Below are 12,378 nucleotides of genomic sequence, written 5' to 3' on the forward strand. Positions count from 1 at the left end.
TAGAGATGCATAGGGGTTCGGCGTATTCGATAATCATAATATGTGCCGAACCTAGCACATTTACGAGGTTCGGTTATTCGATATTCTCAATATGTGCCGAACCAATAACAATATTTTAACCCAAAAAATAACAAATTGATGTTCGGCTCGTACGATTTTCGAAATATAAGCCGAACCAGTAATTATTTTTTTTCCGAGTTATTCAGGATGTTGTTCGGCTTACTCTGAAACTTTCATATAAGCCGAACTAGTGTCTAGTAAAAGGGTTGGAATTAAAAATTATAGGTTCGGCGCATGCAGTAAACAGATTCAGTGAGCCGAACCGTTCATCAATTGGTAGATTCGGCTCATAGATGTGAGCCGAACCTCAACCTGTTTCGCCGAACCTCAACCTGTTTCGCCGAACCATGATCCAAAAAATCATCTAAACAACCTTTATAATTCTGAAAATTATCTTAATCACTAATCAATATTACTAACACTAATACGTAAAGGGCAGATTTGCCATTAAAAAGTTTTGGGTTAAGGGGTAATCTGATTTTGCTATTTCACAACCTTTTTTGTCTTTATGCAGTATGCCTAGTAAGATTTCAGTATGACCAAAATGAGAGTTCCCAAACACCCTTCAATCATTCATTCTCAATTACTAACCCTAAGTACCCAATCTCGGCTCCAATTCGATCATCACCCGAATCCCTTAGTTTTTTTTTTTTCTCTTTTCTCACCCTCCCCATTTGAAGGTTCTCCTCTTTATAGTTCTAAAAATCATTTCAGCAATGGAGTTACTTCTAATTTGAAAAACAATTGTCTGATTTGAGATTCAGCTTCAGTCAGTAGAGTCGTTTATCTTCAGAAAGGGATGGGGGAGAGATGTGGAGGAAGACTTAATCAACTGTGGAACCAAGTCCAGTCGATGGCAATGAGATATGAAGATAGGTAAATTACCTTATGGGAGTTTTTGAGTCTTTTGTACTGGGATTTAGGTTCATACATTGTTTTTTAATTGCGTTTGTTGCACTATGATTTCTGTACACAAACGATTGCAACCAAAAATGAAAGAGCAGCATGCTTTAAGCAGAAGAAATAAAGTAAAATGTGCATGTAAACAATTTAGTCTTGCAATGAAACACTTGAACAGGATTTTGGTTCTCGGAGTATGAGACACTCTGAAGAACATGAGTGTCAAACATATAAAAAAAATGTATCGAATATTGGTGTTTCTTGATGCTGGTGGGGTTTTGAGCCCATTTAGACACGGGAGGAAGACTCACTGCCTCCAGGACAAGGCCTGTCACTATTGCTCTATCGGAGGCAGAGGCCGCAAAGCTCTCTTCTTGGTCTTTTGGAACTGCTCAACTGCTCTGTAAGTGTTAACACGTTTTTATTTGTTTTTCCGCTGTCAATATTTGCGAATTTATTTAGATTAGTGTGTGTATCTCTTACTAGGAATTGTTTGACAATGTGAAGTAATTACAGTAGTTTCATGAATATTACTCGAATCTGGCCCTTAATTTGATTATGACAGGCCATATTTTCCCCTAAGTTGCATTGCTTTTGAAGACATGATTTTATTATCCTTGTGAAAGTAGCCTTTCTTGATTGTTTTAATAGTAGGTGATATATCATATTTTTCTGTTGCCCGAATTATAGACCGAATGAGGATTTGTGTATGTCATAGAGACAAGGTGACTTACAGAACCCTTAACAACTTAGTTGCTTGAACAGCTTATGCTCAAAATGGGAATGCTATAGTTAGCTGTCGTTAGAAAATTGCGTCATAACTTCAACTATTATAACAGATATTCTTATCTCTTCTTAGCCTTTAGCATGTATACCTCAAGTTATAGAATTCACCGAGTTTTTTCTTACCGGTAAACTTCCAAGCAACAAAAACTAAAATAAAAAGAAACTTAGAAAGTGATGAACTGTATAATTAAAGATTTAAATCTAATTTATTACACTGAAGACGCCGAAGTATGTACCGAACCACATTTACGTTTAAGTTGTATAAGAATATGCTGCCAAAACACAACAAATCATACATGTAAAGGAAATAATCTCCACCTAGTGAATTTACTTTCTGCGTCATATGGGAATGCTATAGTTAGCTTTCGTTAGGAAAATCATATATCCACTTCTTTAATCTTTTAACTCATGTAGATTTGAGAGAATTCTGGAGAGGTTTGCAGTGCCTATGTATATGTTCTCATTCTTCATTAACGTTACTATTTTTGGCCTGTATCATGGACATTTAATCATACAGACAGCAAGTTGGAAGTGGGACAAGAGCAGATTCAATCAAGAACTTGGTGAAATGAGAGCATTATGCTAGGACCTCATCTGGGCAGACATACAAATCTTAATCAAAAGCTTCTTACGAAGAGTCTTCAAAGCTTATATTACAAGCCTTCTATAGAGGTCCGTATGTGACAGAACAGTTTAACTCCTAAACGCTTATCCTCTATGTTTGGACAACATTAAAGTAATCTTCTCTTTCTTAGTTAATCCTACTTGGTAGAGTACTTGGTTAAGTCACATTATGGATTTATCTATTTTGTTTGTGTGAACTTACTATTATGCGTAGAAGAGACTTATATACCGGGTCAGAGGACCAGCAAAGCTGTGTTACCTGTTGTGCATATGCATTCGAGGCTCACTTGGCCTTGAAATTGATTTGACGAGTCAAAGAAAAAGACTGCTCAATTGTCATCTTCTTAATTCAATTTTTGTTGAAGAGTAGTGAACTGGCTCGCAGTAGGCCTCCCCCCCATTATTTCGTAGTGCAAAGTAATTAGTCTCACCATTGTAAGCCATCTTAAGTTTCGTGCCTGAACTCTGTGCTTTGCATTTGTTTAGTTCTTCGTCACTTGTATATTCCGGAAACCTAGACAGATAGTCCTGTCCATCCTCTCATTGATGCAGGACATCTGCAGGCATAATTTTAGGGCTTACTAAGTTGTGATTGTAGTTATCTGATTGCTGTTACCCCACAAACTCTTAGCACATCTTAACATTTCCTTTGAAACCAATTATTTGAGGTAGACGATATGTTCACCTCTAGTGATTTAAAAGCGGCGAATCAGGCTTTTGTTGGTGGGTTCACCAGTGGTAACATACATGTTACTATGTTATGGAAAGGTATCTCAAGACATTGGATCATAATCCTTACATTAACAATTAATTTTGTTATTGGTGTATATGTCTCACTCAGTTGCCTTCCTTTTTGTTTTTGATTTGAATATACCCCTGTTATTCATGATATGACAAGGTACGACCACTGATTTTACCCCATTCGGTGTATTTAGGATTTGGGAGAATAAAGTGAAAGAGCTTTTACTCTTTCAAATTCATTGACTAGTGAATGGCTCTAGTTGTAGCTTATGAAAAATAATGTGATTTGATGTATAGGATCATGACGTAGCAAGAGCTGGTGCAATTGCTTATTACAGGAGAGAACCAGCCTTCTCTTATCAAATGACATACTGAGAAGTTGGACCATCCTATAAGGTAATGTATATTATTTGAATTTTATAGCTGTTTTCATCAATATAGCTAGTTGAATAATGCGTTATAGAGATCTATAAACAGTTTTGTTTCATTTGTTCGTCCAAGGAATCTTGTCCTTTTCTTTCACGCTTCTCCTTAAACATGTGTAATGCATTTATCTTTTCATGCTGTTCGGTTGATCTGGGATTGAAGAAGCACTTTATTTTTATAAACTTAGTTTCAGGTTTCTTGTTTGTTGTTGTTAGCTAGCTTAATGACAAGTTGGATTACTCTCATTTTAATGGGGGTATGAGATGATTTTACGTCAGACATCCTTGTGTGTGTGGGATGGGGTGGGGAGGGGGTTGGCGGTAGACTGGTTACCTCAGATCTGTCGAATGGTTCCACTCATACACCGCATAAATCGAGTACAAAGGCGTGTTGGACTAATCTGTTTTACTTAAACCCTCCTCCGACTGGGGCTTCGGCCGCTTGGCACTCTCCCCTTTGCTTTAGTTTAGGCCAAGTATGCACGCTACTGGAGGTGATGATTTTATCTCAGAAATCTAGACCGGGGTCCAGCTTGTACTCTGCACATATTGGGAGGAGTACTATTCTGTTACCCTCCTTCCACTAGGACTTTTGCCGCACAGCACTCTCCCTGTACGCTAGCTAAGGCAAAGTATGCCTGCAAATGTAGCCGTTTCCTTTGCTTTAGGGCCAACAAACAAAAAGATAAACCTACCCATCACTGACACACCGTCCCTGATACCATGTTAAAGTTGAATGAGCTTAACTCTCCTTGAAAGGGACAGGTATAGAGATTGGAAATCTTTGATGAGGGGATAACTGGAATATGACCAAGGGTACATTTATCGTGTTAGTTGGATGTATAGTTGATGTATAGTTTTTCATGTTACATGGTTGAATTGAGTGATGAGTAGGAGCATGTCTAATCATTCATTAACCGGTAATTAGAGTTATTCCTTCTTACAAAAATTTAGTCCGTCTGTTTGTCTACAATGCTGATACTGAAGAATCACACATTCTGTCATGCATATCATGGGTTAAGCATTATAGTGCGAGTATTTTAGGTGGCAGAATATATGAAATATTCGTATTGAAACCTTTTATTGATGAAGACATATTTGATTGTCTATTTGATTTCTTGAAAGGTTTTTTCTCTTCATTATTATTATTATTATTATTATTCGTTTTTTTTTTCTTTCATGCTTGTTACTTCAGAATATTAGCACAAATTCTGAAGTTTATTGCATTTATCTTTCAAAGAATATCATGTTGTTTGCCTTTAATTCCTCATAATTTGTTTTTAGTAGCAAAACTTGATAGCAGATATTTATTGCTTTTTCAATTGCATGTCTTCAAGAGTTTTATCAGAAACGCTATTATGAAAGGTAAATTGCTAAAAGTTAAAAAGAACGGAAGTTAGCAAGAAAGAGAAGAAACGATTGCTTGACGTCTCATCACAGGGATAGAGTAAAATTCTATTATGAGCATCTTTCCTTGTTATTATACGACTCTTTTTAGTTAGATAATGATAATAACATAGAATCTTTTCTAATTCTCAGATAAATGGTTGATGGAATAAAACACTTTAATCCCACTTAGCACATTGTAATCAATTTTCTCATAGTTGTTCCTTGGGAATTTTCAATTCTTTTATTTTTCTTTTCTATTTTTTGAAACACACTTCCGATTCCATGCCAAAAGTTTTATTTCAAAAGAAAAGAAAAGAAAAAAGGAATCCAGTAGGATTCTTTTTACTTGGAGTAAATTTCCAGCTTTTCTTTTCAGGGTGAATAAGGATCATTCATGTTTCCTTCCCATTGTTTTTGGATAAGCTGTAGTGCAGTAGTAGTGGCAGCTAGAAATGATGATGATGCATATGTGGATAGCAAAGATGCTCAATTAGTGACATAGAGCAATGTGTAGTGACATGATTCTATCTCCATGATCAGTCTATACTTGAGAGAAACCCACATAGACCCAAATAAGATAAAACTCTTGTTTTTGTGAAAACTATTTGTGTATTAACCTTTTCTTGTTTTTGTAGATAGAACACAGATGGTAATCTGTAGAGAAAGATAGAAGGGAGCAGCAGCAGCAGAAGAAGAAGTGGTGTATATTGCTGGAGACAGATAGGAATTTCTGACACCCACACGAGGACTGAGTAGTAGATGATGAATCATGGATTATATATTTATTTTTTCTATTCTTTGGAAACAAAATAGAAACTGATTCTTGTAGTTGCTCAGACTGTTAAAAGGAAAGAATTGAGAGTGTGGTGGGGGCATTGTTCTTGCAAAAACAATAAGTGTGAGTATCAGAGGTGAGTGCGTGTGAGTGTTCACAGTTTTTGCCTTTGTAATGATAAGAGATTTGAATGGCTGGCTGCAAATTATGCACGTAGTTGTCTCCTTGTCTATCAATGTTTCCTTCCTTCCGGCTGCCGGTTCTTAGCACTACCATTTTCATCTATCATCATTACTCCCCCACTGTGGTCCTATTCATACACAGCTCAAAAACCATACCCATACCCTTAAAAATGTTCAGATTATATTTACTCAGTGGGGTGACAGAATCACTGGTTCGCTGACAACTGCAATCTGCAATGCTTATTGATGAATTTTATGGGGTTATTTGAAATCTAGTGATCTGATACCCTAAAAATCCAACAAATTGGCAAGTATAACAAATCACGTTTAGGGAATTCTAAGAACAACTTAGGAGCTGCTTAGTTCGACCCCCGCCTCAATTATAGACTAATGCGCAAAATTTCATGCTTTGTGCTAGAGATGAGAGCTCTCTACAACAAATGCTGGAAAAATCTCATCCAGAAAAAGATATTTCTTGAAGAAGATAAAGGGCAAACTACTTGCTTTCACATAAGCTTGGGAAGGGATAGTGTGAAATATGAAGCTAGACAAAATAGGGAAAACAAGTGATTCACAAACTAGTACTAGTTGATGAAAAACGGATAACCTTATAAACAAATGTGTGTGTATCATAGAATGAATCGTATCCAAATCCAAATGGTTGAGTAATTTGTGGAGGGAGTCTTAAAAAAGAGAAACAAAAAATAAATGAATGAATGAGACTAGACCAAAAACAGGGTTGTGTGGTGTGTTCCATGTCTTATGGGTCGGTCAGAGATTTTGGCAGACAAACAAATGGGAGATTGGCATAGTGCTGGCTAGAGTTTCAGTAGTAATAGTGGATGCAGCAAAATTATGTGCCCGTGTAAGTCCAAATAAGTAATGGACACACACACACACGAGAAGCTAGAGATCAAAAGAGTTGATGATCATCACATGCATGGGTGAGTGAGTAAGTGAGTTTCAAGAGAATGCAACTAGTAGTGTATGCACTATGCCCTGTGGCTCTGTGCACACGTATCAGTTTTGTTGTTGCCTGCCTGACATATTCATATGCACACGTGATAGAGAGTCTTAGCAGTAACTGCATCATCATCACTAACAGTCAATTCATCAAAGTAGTTTTATGTATGGACTCAAAGTAAGGTTTTTGATTGATTTTTATTAATGTCCAAACACCATTTTTGGATTCATTTGAAAAGAAGAAATAGTCTTTTTTTCTTTCTTTCTAATCTCATCACAGAATCTTTTTTACTTCCTCTATTGGTTGGTTAGAATTTATTTTCCAAAAATTTTAAATCTTAATTTTGAAATTTCTTACATGCAACCCTTTGGCTGAGGAGGAGCCAGGAAAGTAAGAAGGAGCAATAAATTCTTACTGTTTATGAGCAAACAATGAATACAAGAGCAAGTTAAAAGCCGGTTGGCAAGCGGAAACAGTTGTACCTACTTATCCATACTCGGCTTCCGTTTTGTCCTCTGATTTTTTCAAAGATTACAATAATAATCTAGAAGAGAATGTCAACGCAACAACGAAAATGGACAACCGAAACAAATTAACCAATTGTAAGTTGTATTAATGCATGGCGGAAATCGCAAAGTGTGGATGATTATTCCCTAATCCATAATCCAATGATAATGCAATTTAACAAAGAGTTGAATTAAAACTCCACCAAAAAATATATTATCTCAAGCATTTGTTCTTAGCTTGGGATTTCAATTTTCAAGAGTCCACTCCACCATGCTGCCCCATGTAATTACTACACATTGCCTTAGATGGTAATGGTGTTGGCAATGCTGTCAATATTCATTCTGCAAAAAGAAAAGGGAGGAAGAAGAACTACTGAATGTACGGGCAATAGACCCACCAACACACACCCTTTCATAAAAGCAAAAATTGCAGGTCCATGTTTGATTTTTTGCTAATTTGACAAAAATTTGGAAAACAGTAGGACCTCGAATTTGGTTCGAATTTGGCTCCCATTATTTTCTTTTGTATATGGAAAAACCTTCTGTAATACAAAGAATTTGATTAGTGGCAGAGGCCAAGGGGCCATATTTAGGAACCATTTCTAGTATACATTTGGCATGATAAGGGTCAAAAAGAACAAGATGCCACCTCACTATCAACCACACATTTATTATATTCATCTAATATCAATTAATAATAAATTTAGAAATAAAAAAAATAAAAAAGAGAAAACGAGGGAAAGCAAAAAAATTGAAAAAAAATTTCGAATGTGCTTGAAAGAACAGAGGTGAAATTTGAGTAATGAGGCAGTGTTTTAGAGTGTATAAAAACATGCATACGGGAAAAATGATTGGCGTTGAAGAAATGATGATATCGGTGATGCGAGTTTAAAATTCGTCAGCATCTAAATTCTACCGAACAAAAAAAAAAAAGTTGTATGCCACTTGCAAGAAACTGATTTATCTTTTTATTATCTTCATTGCCTTGCCAATTTAGATTGGAAACATTGAATCGAACGCATAAAACGTTAAGAATTTCCAGTTTTTACATAGAAATTATTTTGTATAATTAGAAATTTGAAAACTGAATTTAATGATGGAAATATTCTTTGAAACCTGACACACTTTCAATGCATCTTATTATGTTAATTTACAGCAAGCATGAGTTGGAAATTGGAATAATTAAGCAGCAAGTATTGTTGTGTGTGTAAATGACAATACAATACATGCATGGTATGGTAAGTAGGTAACAATAGAATGTATCTGTCACACAAAACACAAACTATGCAGCAGCAGCAGCCAACTGATAAAAGGTTAAAAACAAAGGTAGTAGTAGTAGTAGACACTGAGATTTTTCATCATCAAGAAGAAAAAATAAAGTAAAACATTTAAAACAGAATCAGTACTCACTTGTCTTATATATACACATGAAAGAGAGGAGAAGCACACACATTATAATGATGGTGATTAGTGTTAAAATAGAGCCAAATTGTGGTATCCTGGGTGCATTTGTTGGATGGACAACCTGTTTGGATGAATGCCTCGTAATTCAATGGTATGCATATCTTTAATTGGGTGCCATAAATTATTGTTCCAATTCAGTTATGTGAAAATCTACCAAGTACCAATCAAATTTAAGCATTAGATTAGAGACATGGCTTATATTAATCTCAAAAAATCTAAAACACAATCTAATCTATAAACACAAAGCCTACTAAAGAGTGTACTTGAACACAAATAATAAAGTTAAAACATGATCTAAAAATCAACAAATTATCATCATCAATAATAATCAGATTCATAACCAAAAACAAATCCAAATCCTTTACCACCCACAGACACAGAAACAAAGAAAGAAAAAAAAATAAAAACTGATTATATGGGGCGGTAAAAAACAATTGGAACCATCACATCCCCCAGTTTCAATTGAAGATAAGGATTCAGACAGACATATCATCCAAAAAAATTCCACATTGAAACAAACACTAATACAAGAAAATCAAATCTTCTTCTACTACTTGTTCCTTCTTCCTTCCTTGTTGTTCTTACTAATTAGTAGTTGCTCAGTCAACTCAAAAACTGTCTAATCCAACAACATCATCCCAATTCTTCTCTTTGCACTTCTAGTCTTCATTGATGATGATCATCATCATCTCTAAATAGAGAGTGAGTTGTACTGAAACACCCCAAGAGCAACTTTTATTTAGATAGCTAGAGTGATAGAGGCCCCCACTCATAATTTTCCTTCCAATTAAGCTCCCTCTTCTTGAATGCACAGTGTAGTACTAGTTTGAAGAAACCAAAAATATTTTTAGCCGCTTTTTGTGATTCTTTCATGAAATCTTGACACCTGTTGCTGCTGCTGTGCAGAATTGCAAAGCAAAAACCCCACTCATTTCATGTATATATATAGCCCATTCACTTCTTCTATCTCTTCCATATTCATATCATCAAGTAAATTTTTTTCCAAATACTCTAAACACAACAAATTAATTCATTCAGACTCTTCTGATCAGAGTTATTGTTCTTACTCTTCTTCTTGTGTTCATTATTTGCCAGAGTGAAAGAAAGAATCTTCAAGAATATAAATAGAGAGAGTATGTGTAATTCAAAACCATCTTCTCCTTCTTCATATCTACCTCCTAATAAGAAAACTCTTCTCATGAGTAATAATAATCACAAAACCATGGATCTTCTTCCTGTTCATAATTCTGCTGACTATGAACAAGATGATGCAGAACTTCATAGATTGCCAACTCCCACTGAGGTAATTAGAAGATAATGATCAGATATATTCTTAGTACTTGATGATCATTACAAATGCATTTAGTTTTTTTGTACAGAAATTTCATCATTTTGCTAAATTATGTTCTTGTGTTGTTTCAGGTTGTGGAAGAGATCAAAGCTATTGGAAAGATTTCAGGTCCAACAGCTTTAACTGGTCTACTTTTATATTCAAGAGCAATGATCTCCATGCTTTTCTTAGGCTATCTAGGTGAACTTGAACTGGCTGGAGGATCATTAGCAATTGGGTTTGCTAATATCACTGGTTATTCAGTCATTTCTGGTTTAGCTATGGGAATGGAACCCATTTGTGGTCAAGCATTTGGTGCTAAACAAAAGAAGATTTTAGGTTTAACTTCACAGAGAACAGTTCTGCTACTACTCACTACATCCATACCCATTTCATTCATGTGGGTTAACATGAAGAGAATTCTCTTATGGTGTGGACAAGATGAAGAGATCTCATCAGTGGCTCATGTCTTTATACTTTTCTCCATTCCTGACTTATTCTTTCTATCTCTTCTCCATCCACTTAGAATCTATCTGAGAACTCAAAGCATCACATTACCAATATCTTTCTGTTCAGCTATCTCTGTTATCATCCATATCCCTTTGAATTATCTACTAGTCATTCATCTCAAGATGGGTATTGCAGGTGTTGCACTAGCCATGGTTTGGACTAATCTCAATCTTTTCATCTTATTGGCTGCCTTTATATTCTTCTCTGGTGTGTATAAAGATTCATGGGTTGCTCCTAGTATGGATTGTCTAAGAGGTTGGTCTTCATTACTTAGCTTAGCCATTCCAACTTGCATTTCAGTGTGTCTAGAATGGTGGTGGTATGAATTCATGATACTGCTATGCGGTTTACTAGTTAATCCCAAAGCCACCATTGCTTCCATGGGAATTCTAATTCAAACTACTTCTCTAGTTTATGTGTTTCCATCGGCTTTAAGTCTCGGTGTATCAACTCGGGTCGGTAATGAATTAGGTGCGAACCGACCCGGTAAAGCCCGAATCTCCATGATCGTATCTTTAGCTTGTGCAGTTGTGTTGGGCCTCGGAGCCATGACATTTACAGTGCTGATGAGACACCAATGGGGAAGGTTATTCACGAACGACGCCGAGATTCTTGAAATCACAGCAATGGCTTTGCCAATTGTCGGACTCTGCGAGCTAGGGAACTGCCCGCAAACAACCGGTTGCGGTGTTTTACGGGGAAGTGCAAGACCGAGTACTGGAGCAAACATAAACTTGAGCTCGTTCTATCTAATAGGAATGCCAGTTGCAATTGTCATGGGGTTTGTCATCAAGATGGGTTTTACAGGACTTTGGCTTGGATTGTTGGCAGCTCAAGGCTCATGTGCATTGCTAATGCTGTATGTTTTATTAACAACTGATTGGAGTGTCCAAGTACAAAGAGCAAAGGAATTAACATATGATTCAACAACATCATCTTCTACCAAAGAAGTTGTTAACAAAAAGGTGGTTAATTTGGAACAAGTTTTGTGTGTAACAGATGATGATGATCAAGTGAAGCAGCAGCAGTCATCATCATCACTTGAAACAGACCCACTCATTTCTAGTACATCCATATTCAAATAATAATACATTTTTCTTTTCTTTCTTGTTTTCACTTGAGATGGTGATGATGAGAAGATTATTGTGGAGAGGAAAAAAAAAAAAAGAAAAAGAAAATGTAATGTAGGGTGTAGATGAGAGGGAGGAGGAGGTGATCCATTAGGGAACTTTTTTTTTTTCCACTTTCTGTTAATTTTGGGGTGTTAATGTTATTAATGTTTGAATATATAGAAAAAAGAGGATAAATTTTTTATCTTATTACAAGTTGGTGTACACTTTGCAGAAGAAGATGGATAGTAGAGACACTAGAGAGAGATCTTGGAAAAGGGTAAGCTGTCGGTTGTTTTAAGGCGAGTATAGGAAGTATCTCCTATCTTTTCCTTGGTGTTTCTTTTCTATTTAAAACTATACCAAAAGTTGCCTGAAAATGTAAAGCAAAAGAAAAGTATACATGAACTTTGCCGGAGAGTAAAAAAAACTGCTGAAACTGAGGCCAGTAAGTCTTGCATACCAAGTAAATATCTTCCGAGTAACAGAAAGCATATTGGGAGAAATTTCAAAAGACATGAATGCTTAACGTCCTTGTAGAATGTACTAAGCATGTAAAAAGCAGAGTAGTACTATAGCAAAGAATAACAATAATTATGGAGGTGGGCACAAT

General features: G+C 35.9%; 1 protein-coding gene and 1 long non-coding RNA gene across 2 annotated transcripts; both read left to right on the plus strand.

The window, feature by feature from the left end:
- Nucleotides 1-693: 693 nt before the first annotated feature.
- On the plus strand, nucleotides 694-5,918 carry LOC113285664. The gene is made up of 4 exons (XR_003328851.1): nucleotides 694-1,363; nucleotides 2,264-2,418; nucleotides 3,409-3,507; nucleotides 5,561-5,918. It is a non-coding gene; the product is annotated as an uncharacterized LOC113285664 (long non-coding RNA).
- A 3,417-nt stretch (nucleotides 5,919-9,335) lies between these two features.
- On the plus strand, nucleotides 9,336-11,981 carry LOC113285654 (protein DETOXIFICATION 48-like). Its single transcript, XM_026534461.1, has 2 exons — nucleotides 9,336-10,119; nucleotides 10,239-11,981. The coding sequence occupies exons 1-2, from the start codon at nucleotides 9,952-9,954 to the stop codon at nucleotides 11,739-11,741; spliced, it is 1,671 nt and encodes a 556-aa protein (XP_026390246.1). The 5' UTR covers nucleotides 9,336-9,951; the 3' UTR covers nucleotides 11,742-11,981.
- Nucleotides 11,982-12,378: the final 397 nt, after the last annotated feature.

This window comes from Papaver somniferum, chromosome 1 (assembly GCF_003573695.1).
Source record: "Papaver somniferum cultivar HN1 chromosome 1, ASM357369v1, whole genome shotgun sequence".
Taxonomy (NCBI): domain Eukaryota; kingdom Viridiplantae; phylum Streptophyta; class Magnoliopsida; order Ranunculales; family Papaveraceae; genus Papaver; species Papaver somniferum.

Bases quoted from the DNA above. Each gene is read 5' to 3' on its own strand.
- LOC113285654 (XM_026534461.1), top strand. From the start codon at position 9,952: ATGTGTAATTCAAAACCATCTTCTCCTTCTTCATATCTACCTCCTAAT. The intron at 10,120-10,238 runs GTAATTAGAAGA...GTGTTGTTTCAG, and splicing joins GATTGCCAACTCCCACTGAG to GTTGTGGAAGAGATCAAAGC.